Here is an 18,302-nt window from a genome sequence, read left to right as displayed (position 1 = left end):
TTTCATCAAAGACTCTCTATGTTACTGAGAATTTATTTTATGGACCTTCCTACTACATCATCCCTATGGCCACTGTTTGGTTTCAGGGATAAAGAAGTACCCCCAACAAGGTTAACCGCAAGGGTTCTGCCAAGAAAACAACCAGGAAGTCGCAGGTCAAGTGCTTCGTCAAGGTCGTCAACTACCATATTTGAAAGTTAACTCATATTTGATTTACGCCATAGGTTTACGTTTCAACTTCAATTGCTTTATAAAGTAATTATGATTTGAAAGGGAAACTATTAGAGATGAAGATAGGCAATTAAGAATAAAGTTGAACCTTGAAAGTGCCATCAGTGCTATGTACCGAAAGTTATCATTCATCTTCTGCTTTTGAATGAATAGTTCCCTTTTAGTTGGGTATTGAATGAGATGGAGACGAGAATTCATGTGTTGTGCACAACATTTGTTTTCTTTTTCACGAATCTAATTGAGAATTATACTTTTGTCTCTTTTTTTAGCAACTTTTTGGGTCAAAATTGTTGTTAATGATGAATAGTTTTGGCCATGGTGTGGGTTTTTGCTAAATGAATTCCTTTTGCATTTCTTGGATTCATTGGAGATTAATTTGTTAACACTTATGGCTGAGCGATATTTTCAGCCCTTCCTTATGACATGAACGATGAATCTTTTAGGGTTTTGAGCCAGCAAATGAAATATTATTCAAGCGACCCTAATGTTGATGGGATAAATCAACTACAAAGGAATCTCTCATTCAACCTTGTAACCATTTATGGTTTTCTTTTTAATTTATAAGCATGAGCTTATACTTTCTAATTCTACTTTTAACTTTTCCATCTGAAGATATTGCCAATCTCTTTTCCTTGCTATTAGATATTATCTTTTTATTTAAATATGCTATTAAATAAGAAAGGGATAATCCATTTAGAGGTGATCATGGGCCGGGCCGGGCCCAAATAAAATTTTAGGCCCGTCTACTAGGCCCGGGCCTGGCCCGGCCCAAAATATGGGCCTAAAATTTTGCCCAAGCCCGCCCAAAATAAAATTACTAAGCCCGAGCCCGGCCCGCCCGACCCATATTAATTTTTTTTCTTATTTTATTAAATAAAAAATTTAAAAATATAATAAATCAAATATATTTAAAAATATTAAAATAAATATTAAAATAAATAAAATAATACTAAAACAATTCTTAAAACAATACACAAATTAACAATATAATAAAAAATAGTTATATTAAAAATTTAAAATAATTAAAATAAAATAAAAAAATTATATATTAATATATAATTGGTCGGGTGAAGGCGGGCCCGGCCAAAAAAACTCTTACGAGGTCTGCCCGTTTTTAAACAGGCCTCGTTTTTTTGCCCAAGCCCATTTTTGGCCTATATTTTACCCAAACCCTCCCATTTTTTAGGCGGGCCTTGAGGCGGCCGGGCCAAATGACCATGATCATTTCTAAATCCATTCCTGAAATTTTATTTTATTTGTTATTGCTGCAACACTTGGAACTTTTTGTTCAATTATGGTGTGTTGTTGCTTCCTTGTTGAGTTTGTCACAAGAAGTACTTTGTATCATGTACAATTGGTCCACACATTTAAAAAGCAATGGCATTGTTCAACAATACTTAACCATTTTGTGTTCAATTTATTTGGCTTTGATTAGTTAAAGAAAGAGTATAGTTTTGATGAGTTGGAAATACTCTCTAATTATATTTAAGTTCCGAATTGTTAAATCTTTGCTCAATTATGTAGAGTTATAATCACTACACCAAAACAGGTTTTTAGCGGCGTTTTTAGCGGCGCTTTTTAAAAAAACGCCGCAAAAAGTTATGCTAAACACTGTCATTTTATATTGAGCTTAAGCAGTGTTAGTGGCGCTTTTCAAAAAACGCCACAAAAAACTTTGCAAAATGCTGTCATTTTATATTGAGCTTCTAGTGGCTTTGGCGGCGCTTTTTTATAAAACGCCGCTATAGGTACACCTTTAGCGACGCTTTTTAAAAAATGCCGCTTTATTTCGAATATTAGCGGCACTTTTTGGAAAACGCTGCAAAAAAATATTTCATCTGTCTATTTATAATTTAACTGGTTGATTTATATTAAAATATAATTTATTTTTAATTGAATATTTAAATTCTTCAAGAAAAATAATGACACGTAGGAAAAATTTGAAAGTAAAACATAGAAAAATATTTGTTAAAATGAAAAAATTAAAATACTATTATTTAAAATAATTTAAAGATTTTTGGTATATGACTGATTGTTTTTTAATTTGTATGTTAAATATTTTCTTATATAATTGTAAAAGAGATAGTATTAATTTTAAAATATTGAATTAATTATCATTATAGTTTAGGGTTTCTTGTTTAGGATATATGGTTAAGGGTTTAAGGATTATGAGTTACTATTTAAGGTTTATGGATTATGGGTTTAGGGATTATGGTTTATGGTTCAGGGGTTGGGGTTTAAGGTTTAGGGGTTAGGGGTTCAAGGTTAATGGTTTATGTTTTAAGATTTAGGGTTTAGGAGTTTAGGGATTAGATTAATTTGTGTTTTTAATTTATATGATAAATATTTTTCGATATAATTGTAAAAGAGATAATATTAATTTTAAATATTAAATTAATTATCATTATAGTTTAGGATTTACTGTGTAGAGTATATGGTTAAGGGATTAAGGTTTATGAGTTACTATTTTAAGGTTTATGGTTTATGGTTTAGGGTTTAGTGTGTAATTGTATACATGAACTTTAATTTGATCTAGTTCTTGTGAATTATTAACACAATTGTTGATATAATATCATTTTATATTTAGATATTGCATACATAAATATTTATATTTATTCAATATAAATTTTTTTGATGTATTTATTTTTAAAAATATGTATGATTAAATCAAAATTAAAGTTTCAACTATACATTTAAATCACAATTAGAATTTCACGTCTACAATTTATATATTAAACCGAAATTCATATATAGTTACTTTTATCCCTTTTAATATATATATTTAGGGTTTAGAGTGTAAGTTTATGATTTGGGGTTTAAGATTTAGGGTTTACTGTTGAAAAATTGAAGTAACATTTGAAAAATTTTGAAAGTAAAAACATAGAAAAATACATGTCAAAAATAAAAATATAAAATACTGTTAATTAAAATAATTTTAAAGTTTTTTGAATATATGAGTAATTTTTTAATTTATATATTAATTAATTTATTATATAATTGTAAAGACGATAATATTTATTTTAATATATTAAAATTATCAATATAGTTTAAATTATTTAAGAGATAATGATAAATTTTATATATATTAAAATAAAATAATAGATTTTAGCGAAGTAAAATAGCGCCGCTCTGTGTAAAGGGAAATGAAAGATAAGAAATAGTGGCGTTGCAAAAAGTCTTATCCAAAACAGTGTCTTTTTACCCCCCACCCCCCAAATCCCAAAATTTGACATGAAATCTATTCTTTTTTTCCCTCCTCCTTTTTCCCAAAATCAGTTCCCTTCTCCCTCCCCAATGAAATCCTAAAATTTCACCTGAAATTTCTTCTCTTTTTTTCCCCATTTTATTTTTCCCAAACCATTCTCCCCTACCCCGATTCCCTTTATTTTTTCCCCCAATTTACCCAAATCGGTAGCCCTCTGCATCTCCGTCGGCAGCTCACTTCTGTATCTCCGTCGAGATATGCTATCAAGTATACAGAAAGAGGACCCAAGGTACGTACTAGGATTTACCTCATCATCGTCATCAAATCATTATCCGTTTTTTCTTTACAAGCTTTACCACTTAGCAAAGCACTAATATTGACTCTTGGCTGTCTATTTATCTATCTTAGTTTCCCACTTTTTCTATTTTCATTTTCTCTCTTTCCTTCTAAATTCTGAATCATTCTTTAATTCCATAAAGGTAAAGAAAAAGATTACCCCTTCCTTAAGGAAATAAAATCAAAGAAAAAAAAACCCACATGTTTCCTCTACAAAACAGTTAATGTCTATAGTCAAATAATAGTAATTTGTTTTGTTATTTTCTATGAAAGAGCAATGGGAAATATTTCTGAGTTTTGTCTTTTATAGGTATATATGTGTGTTTCTTTCTTTTGATGGTGCAGGATCTTCAAAATTTGAGAGAAGAAATTCAATCCAAAAAAAGAAAAAGAACCCCAAAAGATGAGGATTAATGGGAGTTGGGAGTTGATTTTTTATTGATTTTTTCAAGGTAAATTCTTTGTTTTTGTTCTTTATTTTTCTTTGTGATTATTTTATTTCTTCTAAGTGTTTGTTTAAATGCATGAGTGTAGACTTTAGCTCTATTATTAAAAAAGAATTTATTTTGATTCGTTGGGTTTAATTTAACCCAAAGTTTCTCTTCTAATGTTCTGTAAATTTACTTTCATTGGATTTATTTGCATTATAACTTGTGAATTTGTCAATGCCTGCATATATATATTTGTACAATTTGATAATTAAGTCAATAAAGGTTTGCTTTTTTATTTTGTTTTTTGTTAATACTTATGATTATTAATCCATATGATCTCTATGTGACCAGTTCTCATACTTTTTTTATTGTCATTAATCAATGTTTTTTATGAGGGCTTTTGTGTTTTTTTTATTTATTAAATTTTTATGTTTCAATTATGAACTTTGAGTTTAAAGGGAGCAAATTTTTGTTGTTAAGTGATATTGTTATATAGTAAAAAAAAGATGAATTCACAAAATCAAGTGGAGTCAACTCTCAAGGAAATACTTGAAGTGGTCAAGCCGTTGCATGAAGACTGAGTTACTCGGTTTAAGATCATCAATGAACTGCATGAAGTCGTTCAATCTATCGAAAATTTAAGAGGTAAAATTTTATGTTACTTTATTTTGATTGTTCCATGGGAAATGCTAATAGTGATTCTTAGTAACTCGTCTTGCGAGTAAATCTATACAAGTTTATTAATTGATATTAGCCGCAGAAATGCTATATTTTGCACTCCGTGATGGAGGTTGCGAACAATTTGCAAACCAGGATAATTTTTATGTATACGAACATAAAATGTTTGGCCCCGTGAAAAGAAACACGAACTAAACAAGTGGTTTTTTTTGTATATCATTCTTTTCCATTTTTCATTAACTGGTTTTTCTTTCAGCAACTAAAATTTCCTCTCAAATTTTTAATTGTTTCATATCATATCTTACCTTCTCAGAATTATATTTTTGAATCAAATTCAAAACTAAATTCCATGCTTTCTTTAACTTTATAAAAAATTTGTTATATATAATATAATTCTTATTTTTCAGAATTTTAATAGATTTAGTTCTGTTTTCAAATTAAAATGTTATTTAGTATTTTAATTTTAATATTATAATTTAGTTATATTAATAAAATATTACTTGTATCTTATAGGTTATCATGTTTGAGAAACATTGCAATATTGATGACCTTGAATACCAAATACTACTTTTGATGATGAACCAACTCTACAACTTACCTAAATAAATTCATCTATGGTGCATCAATTCACTATTAAAATATTTGGGACCTAATACCATTAGCACATTCACGCAACTTTCTTGAGATGAGAAAACTTGTCCTTCAATGATGATTGCCAAGAGTGCTTTTTCCATAATCTATAGCATGAAACTGTTTTGATGATACACTTAATGCAAAAATTGAAGTTTTGGGCATGATTGGAGTTATTAGATGATTACTTTAAGAGAGCTTTCCCGTTTTACTAGCATTACTTAATTAGAATCTATTTCGACTTCATAGTTTATCGAGTCTTTAGCCATAGCAAACTTAGATTAGAGAATTAAATCTTAGCAGCTTTTAAGGTTCTAAGACAAATGTTTCACTAAAAATTGAAGACATCCAGCTAACTACACTTGCTACATATATGAACTAGTATAGTAAAAAGCTGCAATGATAGTGTGGGAATATTTGCATGTGAGAAGCTGCCCATTGCGATATTGGGAGCTAAGCTTGACCATTTGGCTTCCCCAGCAGTTTTAAAATAGTTTGATGACATCTTAAGTGCGAGTAAGGTAAGAAGCCCCCATGCCTGTATCATACTGTCTGCTTGTTATCTAGTATAAATTAGATTTCTTTGATTTGTATTGTTAATATAGATATTACCTCATTGTTATTCTTTGGTCCAGTCGTGGAAATTTTTTAATGTTATTTGTTCATTCAAGTTTCTCAAAATATTTGGTGTGGTTTTTCTCATTCTGTATTGGTCCTTCTATAGTCCTTTTTAGTTGGTTTAGAAATATATTTGGTTTGATTACAGATTTAAGTGATATTACCAATGAATATTTCTCAAATCTAACTGTTCATCAGACCTTGATATTGCCTTTTGTGCTTGTAATTTTAGATATTAGAACTAAAGAATAATTTCTATATAACGTTAAACAATAGTAGTGCAGCATGTTTCTGTTCTACCTTTTGCAAATTAATACTATTGTTCCTTGTTAAATAACGGAAGCATTCCATTGTATTGTGAAACCTTTAGTTTTTCTTGATATGAGTTAACTATGGAATATTATTTTCATTTTCTCATATATATGTATTTGGTGATGCATTTATTGCAGACAATTGAGATTCTTTTCAGCAAAAGGATATTCTTAGATATAGAGGTTAGTTTCTTTAATTCTCTCTTGCTCCTGAGCTTGTGCAGTTTTGCTGTTCATTTTTTTTTTGTTCTATTCGGTTATTAGCAACAATGTTTTATTTCTCTTTTGTTGAAACAAATTCTGATTCTTGCTTTAAGGTGGCATTATTAAAAATTTATCTTTCCATATCATAATTCAAAGAGATCAGTTAATGTGCTTTGACATATGTGGCTTTGAGGGTCGTATAAGTAATTTCCTTACTGGCCTGACTTTGGCTTACAGGTGCATACTTTGGCTTTGACGGTCGTATAAGTGTTTAATAAGGAGAAAACCATTTTATGTGTTAAATGCTGAAAATTTAGGTGTTAAATGTTGCAATTTATGGTGTCTGAAAGTTGTGATTTATGATATTCGAATGATGTATTTTATGTTGTTCGAATGTGTTGAAGAGTTGATTTAATATAATGCTTAATGGTTGTTTATTGTTGTTCAAAGCATGATGAAATAAACATGTTAGGCGTGGTTTAACACATGCCTTGCTGACCTGTAAGGTTGTCCAAAACAAGACAAAATTGAGTTGTCTTTAAGATGTTCGAATGTGGTTGTTCAAATGGTTCTTCAAATTTTTCAAATGTGTCTTTAAGGTGCTCAAAAATGTCATATTAATGTTGTCCATATATGATTTTGAATGCTGGAAATTTGTAGCATTTAATTTCCTACTTGAAGTTGATTAAACCATGCTGTAAGTGCAAAACATTTATATGCTATTCACATGCTAAATTAACCATTAGTGAGCTTAAAATTGATCTATTTGAATGTGTTAAATTCATTGTTCAATGTGATGTTATTTATGTTAATGTATTGAGTATATTAAGTTGTGAATTTGATGATATATGTGGCGTTAACGTTGACTTGTTAATTGCATATTTTATTATTAATTTGATTTAGGGTTCTGAATTTAGAAGAACCTTATCTTAAGATAAGTTATTTACTTTCATAATAACTGGAATCTGATTCTGTTATTTTGGTTGGTTTTTGCCTTCGTATGTCATTCATTAACTTTTGTTTCTTTTTTCTCAGGTTTGAGTTTTTGTTGGATGCATGGTCCAGGATTAGCTGAATTCATGCATAGTGACGACTTGTTTGAGCTAATTGTTGATCTTAAAGTGTGCATTCTATCATTATTTTGTTCTATTTGTATTTTGTTAGATTTCTGGTGTAGTATGATAAGTGTGGTATTTTGTTTGATTGTTATTGATAAACTTACTGTTTGGTGGGATATATATTTATATTGAATTTTAAATTTTTATATTTTTCATTTATAATATTTTATAATATATATTTTGTATTTTCACGACTTGTTTTAGCGACATTTTTGGGAAAAGCGCGTTAAAGGTCATGATCTTTATCGGCGCTTGTGGGAAAAGCGACGCTAAAGGTCATGACCTTTAACGGCGTTTGTGGAAAAAGTGTCGCTAAAGGTCATGACCTTTAGCGGCATTTTTTAGATAAACACCGCAAATTTTAGTGGAGTTTTTTACGGCGCTTGTAAAAACGTCGCTAAAAGTTAATTTTGCTGTAGTGAATGTTCTAGTGCGGTTGTTGTGGTCTAAATACTGCTTTAGTAGCTACTACTTGTATGCCTAACATTTAGGGACTAAGTGCTTTTTTTTTTTTGATGGTGTAGTGATTTTTATAATAAATAGTTCATTGCGAAATATTTTAATAAAATTCAAAGATAAGAAATTAACATAAGTCTACAAAATAAATTAAAACAAATAGTTAAAAAATTCAACATGAATTTACAAATATAAAACTTATTTATACCTAGTAATGGTTATATTAACTATCATGTAAAAATAATTAATATCAACGATTATGAAGCACCAGTCCAAATTTTTTATATCAATATAACATCGCTAGAACTATTTGCGGTGTTTTCACAAGCGCTGCAAAAAACATCGTTATAGAAAACACCACAATAATTTGCGGCGTTTATTTGAAAAAAAGGCCACAAAAGATCATAACTTTTAGGGCTTTTGTGGGAAAAGCGTCGTTGAAAGCCCTAAAACACTGTCAAAAGTCATGGCTTTTAGCGACGCTTGTGGGTGAAACGCTGCTAAAAGTCATGGCTTTTAACGGAACTTTTGTTACAAACGCCGCTAATTTTGGCAGATTTGCAATATACATTTTTCACCAATATCCAACCCTTCTTGCATTAAATCCAACCAAAAACAACAAATATAACACTGAATCCAACCAAAAATAGCAAATGTAGCATAAAAAATACAACAAAAAAATGTTAAATCTAAATGATACTTCAAATTCAACAAAAGATATATGATGTAAATTAATAAATGAAGTATAAGTCAAAATATTCTTACAATAATGTTAAATGTGACAATGTTAAAAATATTCTTACAACGAGAAAACAAATGCCTAAGATGACGGCTTTTGCGACTGCTGAAACATCTGCATCACATGCTAAAGCTGTAGCTGGAGCTCATCATACTTTCTGCTCTGCTCTGCTACCATCGCTGCTGCCTCTGCCTCCTTCGCTGCTGCCGCTACCTCCCTCCCTGCTGCCGCTGCCTTCCTTGCTACTGCATCCGCTCTAAGTCGTTGCTGGAGTTCTTCATATTTTCTTTCAACCTCGGTAATTTGCTCAACTGTGCTCGCTTGCATCTGAGCTATCTGGTCTCTTAACCTCTGAACTTCAGCTTGAGTTTGACTCCTGTAAGGCATGTATTGCTGGGAGCCGGATCCAAAATATTGGGTCGGGGTAACACCAGATCCTTGAAATCGAACCCGACTATGCTTTTCAGGACCCAAAACTTCAGTAATAATTATGTTATCAATGTTCTCAAGATTAACAGAACTATCAGTCAAAACAATCGCTTTATATTCCGTCTTTTTCTCCTTTAGTTTCTCCTAATAAATCAATCAAAGAGTTAAAAACGAAATATATAATAAAAAGGAATGCAACATAACTTAACATTATTTAAAACTACTAACGACGAATAAAACCATTATAATTAAACATTATAAATATTTATAATAAATCAAATTTTATTAAGTAAATATACCATAATTTCTCCAGCTTCGGATGTCATAGGAGATCTATCTTTCTTCTTATGCGTAATCTCAAAAAGCTGAAGGCGTCCAACTTTTTGACCAGACGAGACTTTCTACAATATAGTAGTAAAATATTATTTAATAGTAGAAAGTCATTAATATTTGATAGAATTAATAAATTCATAATACCTCACCTCGATTCTGAAGCAAAACTTCTCGAATTCGTCGTAATGCGTGAATTTTGTTTTTGCCTGCTGTTTGTTCCAACTCGTTCACGGTCCTACATAATGTAATTATTATTACATATATAGTAAACACTATATACTGAAAAATTTATAAGAATTTGGAAGTACGTAATACCTCTCCTTTCTTTGAATTTTAGAATCTAACCGCATCTTCCTATTGGTACCTCAGCATTCCTGGCGGGACATTTCGCAATTTTTCTTCGAGGCTTATGTCTTTCTTAAAATATTGTTTTTTCAAAGTGCTTTTATGGTCTCTCCACTTTTTACCCAATGCCTTCTTGATATAGTCATCCGAGACCTCTAAAGCAAATCTCTCCTAAAAAAACACAAGTTTAGAATGTAAATATAAATGAAACTTAAACCAAAGTATTATAAATAACAATTAGATGTTTTGTTACCTTAATATTATCGAGAGCTTGATTTTTGTTGCTATCAGGCATGTGATGCCATGATTCGTAGTTGATGGGCAACATATTGGCATTTCGTGCTATAATGCCCAAATAGCCTGTTAAAAGTCGAGCTTCAGATCCAACAGGCTGACCATGACTGTTTCTACTTGCTTTGACATGCTTGACAGGATTTAAGTCATATAAATCTTTAAGTAGCGTACGTCCTCGACCTCTGCGCATTCCACCACTTTCAGCTGAAAACGGTATGTTATTATTTATATTAAAAATGAAAAATAAATCAATAATAAAAGTCAACACACATGTAAAATAAACTTAACATTACTTTGAAATTCTGCAGGTTCGTCAAGTGTCTCCGGCACATTCAAGATCCAATAACATCTCGCTGTTCACTATTTGCTTCTTCCGAATTTGGAGTATTCGGACAATACTTAAATCTCGTAATCTTCTTCTACGCATTTTTCCCGCAATACACATAAAATAGTTCAAATTTTATTAACAAATTACAACAATAATAGTACATATAAAATAGTTAAATTATATAACATGAGCAAGATTAAAATTATAATATTACATATAATTAAAAATCGTAAAATCTTACTACATCATAATTCATAAATATCTTCATCCACATCCTAATGAACCCATTGAAATTGTGTATTATTACTAGGGATATTTTCATTTAAGTTTTGTTTTGGAAAAGTCAAAGTTTCTGATCTTTCGACGATGTCATCTCTACTTCCATTGTCCATGTCAAACAAGTCTCTAGGGGTGTTTCAGAGTACAACGTACCAACCCTCATTAGTTGGATCTTTCAAGTAAAAAACTTGTTTCACTTAAGAAGAAAATACATACGGCTCATCTATCAATTGTTCTCCAGTATGAATCAATCGAGAGAAATTCACCATTGTAAAACCAAATTGATCGTTTTTAATTCCACGAGCAGTATTAACATCAGCCCAATCACATCGAAATAAAAAAACTTTTCATTTTCCATAGTAATCTAACTCAATAATATCAGTAAGAAGTCTGTAATACTCCACATCTCCCTCAACGGGATTACTGTCCCTAGCATTAGCATAACTTGTAATTGAAGAATTCACAACTATTCCACAATTTTGAGTTCTCCTCAATCTCTCGCGATATTTTGTATAAAATCTGAATCTATTAATGATGAATGCACTATATCTTTTTACTACTCTATTCGGGCCTCAGGAAAGCCATTTAACTTCGTCATTAATGTCCTTCCCACTCCAAACCTATTGAATCGAAAGTAAATTGAGTAATTATAAATGTTATGAGAAAACATTATTATTTGTCAATAAAAGGTTGAGTTGCATACCGTTTGGCTTAACCATTTATGGAAAGATTCTGTGAATAACTTATTAATCTCTCGTTGTTGTAATCTTCGGGAGCGTGAATGAGATCTCAAGATTTGTTTGTGCTCACTATGTTAAAAAGAGGTTTAATTGGTTAGAAAATAAACAAATAAAAAAGATGAATATTTATCATATTCTAGAACTTACTTGCGTAATGGTTCAATTGAATCGTGGTGAAAAATAACATATCTATGTAATTGTACCCAAGATCTTTCATCTAATTCTGTAATTTCAACTTTACCGATTGGTTCTCCATAACTTTGAAATAAATAAGTTTCGGCAAAGTTGGGATCATTGAGCCCAACATTTCTACTTAGTCTATTCAATCTTGTTTCAACATCTTCTAAATATCTAGAACAGAAGGTCATACACTCCTTTGCCAAGTAGTCTTCAGCAATTGATCCTTCCAGATAACGCTTATTTCAACAATAAGACTTCAATTTGCTTAGGAACCTAAACACGATATACAACATTATCAAAAGTTGTAACTAAATGTATAGAGGTGAATGAATGAATACTTTACAAATAAATTAGCACCTTTCTATAGGATACATCCATCGATAGAAAATCGGTCTTCCAATTATTGCTTCACGAGGGAGATGGATTACCAAGTGCACCATAATATATGAAAAAGGAAGGTGGAAAAATCTTCTCCAAATTGCATAAAGTCAAAGTGGCTCGATCCTATACTTTCTCAAGTTCTTCAACATCCAAAACTTTGCCACAAATAACTTTCATTATATTAGAAAGTTCAATTATACAGGACGTAACCTTTTTTGACATACAGACCGTCAAGCAAATGGCAGTAAATCTTGCATCAAGATGTGATAATCATGTGATTTTAAAGAATATAGTCTTCGATCTTTAAGACTCACACATCGAGATATATTTGATGCATATACATCTGGGACCTTTATATCCTTCAACACCGTGTGGAACACTTCTTTCTCTTCCTTCGGCATTGCAAAAATTGGAGGAGGTAACTGATATTTCCCATTCGAAAGTACTTGGGGATGAAGATCACGTCAAATTCCCATGTCAACTAAATCAAGTCGACTCTGAAGATTGTCTTTTGATTTTCCATCGATATTCAAAATTGTCCCGATGATGTTCTCGCAAATATTCTTCTCAATATGCATGACATCAAGATTGTGTCGTAAAATGTGATGCTCCCAATAAGGCAACTCAAAAAAATACTTCTTTTTTTCCACAAGTCTGCCTCATTAGGATCATCCTCTTCATTAGATTCAGTATCAGATTCATCCCTCGATCTTCTCCTTGTTTGTATGTTGGATGGTTGATTCATCTTCCCATAACTAAAATTCATATCTTTTAACATGAACAAGATTTCAGATCCAATGGTCTGCTCAGGAGCTTCTCTAAACTCTTCAGTACCGTCAAATAAAGTCCTCTGAAATCTAAATCTATGATTTCCATCCAACCACCGATGATGCCCCATATAACAGAACTTCTTCCCATTATATAACCATTTCAAACATGTTTGCACAGCACAACAAGGACAAGCATAACGTTCTTTGGTACTCCAACCAGATAAATTGGCATAAGTCGGGAAATCATTAATTGTCCATAATAAAGCTACACGTAAATTGAAGTTCTCCTTTCTCGATACATCATATGTCTCAACCCCGACCATAATTGTTTTAACTCTTCAATAAGTAGCTGCAAATAAATGTCGATATCATTTCCAGGACCATTCTCTCCAGGGATAATCATAGATAATATAAAAGAAGATTGCTTCATGCAAATCCATGGAGGCAAATTGTAACGAACAAGCACTACAGGCCAAGTACTGTAGGAAGTACTCATGATTTTAAAAAGATTAAAGTCGTCAACTGCTAGCCCAAGCCTTACATTCTGAGGATCGCTTGCAAAGCTTGAAAATTTAGTGTCAAATGATTTCCAACCTAAAGAATCAGCAGGATGCCTTAATAATCCATCATCAGTCCATTCATCATTATGCCACCTCATAGAATCGATTGTCTTTGACTACATGAAAAGCCTTCGAAGTTTTGGTATTAGGGGAAAATATCGCAAAACCTTGACTGGCTTCTTTCTTAACTGTGCCACACCTTCATCCACATTTGCATCTTTTGTATTCCTATTCATCCAACGAGACTTACCGCAAACATGACAAGACTATTGGTTTTTCTGATCACCCTAGTACAACATGCAGTCATTTGGGCAACTATGAATTTTATCGTACCCAAGGCCCAAATCTTTTATAAGTCTTTTCATATCTTGACAAGACTGGGGGATTTTTGCAAACGAAAACATCTCTCTCAGAAACTCTAGCAGCATTGTAAAAGAATTTTCGATCCACCCTTCCAAATATTTTAAGTGAAATAGACGAATGTAGAAGGACAATTTCGAATATTTTGATCCCTTGTAAAGTTCTTCGTTCATTTCATTAAGTAAATTGTAGAACTTCGCCGCTTCTTCATTTGGCTCCTCATCAGGTGTACTTGTTCCTGTTTCGAAAAAAACATTTCCACCAATATTACAATTATCGGATGCAATAAAGTCAGGTGGAAACGATTGCTCACCATGACTGTGCATATTAAATGCATCCCGCAACATACCTTCTATGTTATCTTGTCTAACATACTGATGGTAAGCAGTATCAGGATAAGTCGGATTAATTGTTGAAGTAGTTCCACTAGATGTACACTCTCCATGGAAAATCCATTTTTTATACCGCCTAATAAAGCCATCAACAATTAGATGTTCGTAGACAATTTCACGAAAATGCTAATTGATGTTACGACACTTCTTACACGGGCAAAGAATCATATTCTCTTGGCTTGCATTTTGGAATGCAAAATTTAGAAAAGACTCCATTTCGATAGGCGTTGCTTACCCTTGACAAATTCATTCAACTCCTATCCATTTCGTAGTTCTTGAAATCTAAAGTTAACAATAAATTACACGCGGAAGTTGTTTATTTATAAGTATAATTAAGTTATGTAAGTTATGATATGATATATATTTATGTATTATGTAAGTTATGTAAATTATGTAAGTTGTTTATCTTATGTAAATTATGTAAGATATGATATATATTTATGTATTATGTAAGTTATGTAAATTATGTAAGATATGATACATATTTATGTTGATGCGATTGTGATTGTGTTGATGGGAAAACACAAGGAAGTGAAGAATTAGTTATTGGATTAAATTTACAAGTTTAGGGTTAATTATTTATTTTGAATTAAGTCCATCATGTGTGCTCAATTATAGTTATTTTTATTAAGTCACATGAATGCTAAATCAACTCAGAATGAATGGTCTAATTCCTTAAAATAAATTAAAAAAAGTATTTTTCAAGTAAGTAAAGCCTAATTTTTGAACAATAAAATAAAAATATAATTTAATTTAATTAGGTAATTTAAAAATAAAATAAAAGTAGACAAAATATTTTTCTTGATTAAAATAAAATAAAATATTTAAAATAAAACTTTAAATACAATTTAATTTAATTAAGTACCTAAGATTACCTACTATATTATCAAGTACATTTTTATTCTTTTACTATAAGAGTTTAAGCTTATAGTATTTTATTTTATTAAAAATTTCTCTAGTAAAATAATTCCACATCTCATTTTTTTTATTTAATTAAATAAAGCAAGTAATAAAGTGCCAAGATTCTCGTCAATCAAAGTTACTATGCATTTTTATTTTGTTATGGCTTAAAGATAAATTTAATTAAAATTATAAAATATAATATGACAATATTAGTTTTAATGTTGATTGAAGAATATATCAAAGAAATAAAAATTTTAATTTATTATTTCATTTTGAAGTGATTAAAATTGAGATAATTATTAAAAAAAACATCACATTAAAAATGAAACTCTAACTATTGGAAGTGTAAGATTACAGGCTGCAAATCCATATGAGATTTCGAAAGGAATTGCAGATGAAACATAATTACATGAATCAACTACGCTATCAACAATCAGCTAAAAGGAAATCAAAATTTAGATTCTAAGGAGAAGGAAAATAAACAAAAAGTACTATCATAAATAATCCTATATCAGTTTTAAATACATTTTATGATGAAAAATAAGAATAATAATAATTGATATTAAAAATAATATAACATAATCAAGTCGTATTGTTTAGTGAATGAAATGATTTATATGGCATCAAATTCAGTTTTGCTTCCATATTTCATTTCAAAACTATATATTATCTTGTTCACAACTAATTTGTATAGAAGAACATGGTAATAAAATTTTACAAAAAAAAGAACATGGCAAACTGAATGGTAGATAACAGAAAACATAAGGCAGAAAACTAGATGGCAAATGTAAAGTAAGTAAAATGATCCAATATTTGAAAGGAAAATCAATAATTAAATCTATACAAAATCGAAGCCCTAGAAGATTAATTTTTTCCAAAATCATCATGATGAAACTATTATTGATGAGAATTTTGAACTAAAACGTACCTTAATAATTTCAACAAGCTGGTCTACTCCACTCTCACCAGGAAATAGAGGCTGGAGTCAAAAAAATAGTTTTTGTTAAGTAATTTAAAGGGAAAATTCATATAAATAAGCAAAAAAAGCATGCAATGAAACATGTACTTGCCCAAGCAATAGCTCAGTCAAAACACAGCCAACAAACCAGATGTCAATGGCTGTGGTGTATTCAGTTGCACCAAATATTAATTCAGGTGCTCGATAGTATCTAGAACAGATGTAAGATATGTTTGGTTCCCCTTTCACCTGACAAAATTAAAATCAAAATTAATTTTAACATCCAAACTAATAATAAAAGTAATTAATTTAAAGTATTGTAAAAGAAAATAATGTATTCTTCATGGTAATAAGTCACTTCTTATCTACGTATCTTTTTCAATAATTTTTTACTGAAGAGGCTCTATCAAATGATTTATGATAATTGTTATTAAACACATTTAAAAATTAAACTGCTGAAAGTATTAATTTTCAATAAATTGAATTATTTCAACAGGTTATCAAACAAAACCTTAGGCTCCAATATTTCATTTACACAGGATAATAGGCTATGTAAACATTCAGACAACAAAATCCAGTTCTGGTTCCAGCTGAAGGTGATAGCAATCAGCGATGACCTCCTAATCCCAACATTAAAGAAGTTAGCATCTAATGAAACTAAAGATCTTGATACAGGTCCCAAAAAGTGCTTAACTTCACATTTGTATGGGTCTACTGACTACTCCTCTATTTTTCTCCTTGAATGCTTCATGCTGTCTACTGTCTTTGTCAAGGTTCCAACTGTTTTTTGTTTCTCTAAGCTATTTTACTGTCATTAAGTCAGATCCTAGTTAGGGGTTCCAGTTTCTACATCCTTTACCTTACATTTCTGGTATTATTTCTCTTTCTTGTTTTGCTACTAAAACTATTATTCCCTTGATATATATCACAATGAGTATTAAATATGTAGTGTTGAAAATAAAAATCCTAATTTTATAAGCAAAAAAAGTGAGTGCAATAATCTTAATTTTTTGAAGTGTTGTACATTAAGAAACTCTCCATCTGTAAGACAGTGAAGGGTCAAATCTTGTTCAATGGAAATCCTTTTTCTTTTCCCAGAAAAAGAAGTTAGTATCGACCGATTATATACAGATAGAAGCATTCGAATCAAAGCAACTCACACCGATGTGCTCACTAGTCACCTCCACAGTCGTTATTCTTGATATTACTTGTCAAAGATAAAAGTTCCATTAGTTCCAGACAGTACTCGAGGCCTCTAAGGGAGTGTCCCAATAGCATACACCTTCATGGAAGAAATGAGAGGTATCAGAATCATCAGAAAATAATATCATGCCATATGAACATGTGATCAACTTCCATTTCCAAAGATCTTTGAATGCAATATATGCCGAGTAACCTAGATTTCATGTTAAAACTTTGGAACAGAAACAATTGAATTCTTACACACCATAAAACATATTTCATTTTGAATATTTTAAAAAGGGAGTAGAAAGTAATGAGATGGAGAGAGGGAGCGGTAGCGAAGAACAGGACTAACCAGAAGAGAAGACGAGCAAGATAGTCTCGTGTTAAGGAAATTAACGGCTGTAGCAGAGGGGTTAGTCGAGGGTGATGCAGTAGTGGTAGGGTCAGCGTCTTCAGCAGCGGATCGGTTGGGATTTGGATTTAGGGAAAATTTAGGGATTTGGGGGGAATAGAGGGAATTAGGGAAATTTTGCTAATGGGAAAACTAACAAGTATCGGGGGAGTGCATTCGGATAAAACGGATGAAACCAAAACGATACAGTTTTGGTATAAACAAAATGACATTTACGGTGTTTTTGAAGAAGTGCTAGTAATACTGATTTCTTACAGCGTTTCTAACATAGCGTCACTAATTCCTAAACCGGGTCACATGAAACGACGTCGTTTCTATTCAATTTCTCATATTTTTAGCAGCGTTTTCTAATAAGCGCCACTAATGCTGATCTATTACGGCGTTTATTACCTAGTGCCACTAATTCCACTACCCCGCCAACTAAAACGAAGTCGTTTTCATTCAATTTATCATTTTTTTGTGGCGTTTTTAAATAAGCGCCGCTAAGTCCACTACT

At 31.0% G+C, this 18,302-nt stretch overlaps 1 protein-coding gene and 3 long non-coding RNA genes across 4 annotated transcripts; 1 reads left to right on the top strand and 3 right to left on the bottom strand.

The window, feature by feature from the left end:
- Positions 1-3,438: 3,438 nt before the first annotated feature.
- LOC108483947 (uncharacterized) lies at positions 3,439-7,902 on the top strand. Its single transcript, XR_001871167.2, has 5 exons — positions 3,439-3,725; positions 4,118-4,224; positions 4,684-4,848; positions 6,579-6,623; positions 7,680-7,902. It is a non-coding gene; the product is annotated as an uncharacterized LOC108483947 (long non-coding RNA).
- Positions 7,903-8,924: 1,022 nt separating this feature from the next.
- Positions 8,925-9,783, bottom strand: LOC128295540 (uncharacterized). The gene is made up of 2 exons (XM_053031217.1): positions 9,686-9,783; positions 8,925-9,530 (listed from the first exon to the last, which is right to left on the bottom strand). The coding sequence occupies exons 1-2, from the start codon at positions 9,710-9,712 to the stop codon at positions 9,084-9,086; spliced, it is 474 nt and encodes a 157-aa protein (XP_052887177.1). The 5' UTR covers positions 9,713-9,783; the 3' UTR covers positions 8,925-9,083.
- Positions 9,784-9,905: 122 nt separating this feature from the next.
- On the bottom strand, positions 9,906-10,541 carry LOC128295539 (uncharacterized). Its single transcript, XR_008286043.1, has 3 exons — positions 10,318-10,541; positions 10,035-10,235; positions 9,906-9,954 (listed from the first exon to the last, which is right to left on the bottom strand). It is a non-coding gene; the product is annotated as an uncharacterized LOC128295539 (long non-coding RNA).
- Positions 10,542-16,178: 5,637 nt separating this feature from the next.
- LOC108488394 (uncharacterized) lies at positions 16,179-17,962 on the bottom strand. Its single transcript, XR_001871749.2, has 4 exons — positions 17,747-17,962; positions 17,370-17,491; positions 16,318-16,458; positions 16,179-16,230 (listed from the first exon to the last, which is right to left on the bottom strand). It is a non-coding gene; the product is annotated as an uncharacterized LOC108488394 (long non-coding RNA).
- Positions 17,963-18,302: the final 340 nt, after the last annotated feature.

The sequence above is a fragment of the Gossypium arboreum genome, chromosome 7, assembly GCF_025698485.1.
Source record: "Gossypium arboreum isolate Shixiya-1 chromosome 7, ASM2569848v2, whole genome shotgun sequence".
Classification (NCBI taxonomy): Eukaryota; Viridiplantae; Streptophyta; class Magnoliopsida; order Malvales; family Malvaceae; genus Gossypium; species Gossypium arboreum.
The sequence above is the reverse complement of the archived record's forward strand: the minus strand, read 5'-3'. Positions and strand labels throughout refer to the sequence as shown.

Coding starts and splice junctions, on each gene's coding strand:
- LOC128295540 (XM_053031217.1), bottom strand. CDS start 9,712: ATGACATCCGAAGCTGGAGAAATTATG. Junction 9,531..9,685: donor CCGAAGCTGGAGAAATTATG/GTATATTTACTT, acceptor TTGATTTATTAG/GAGAAACTAAAGGAGAAAAA.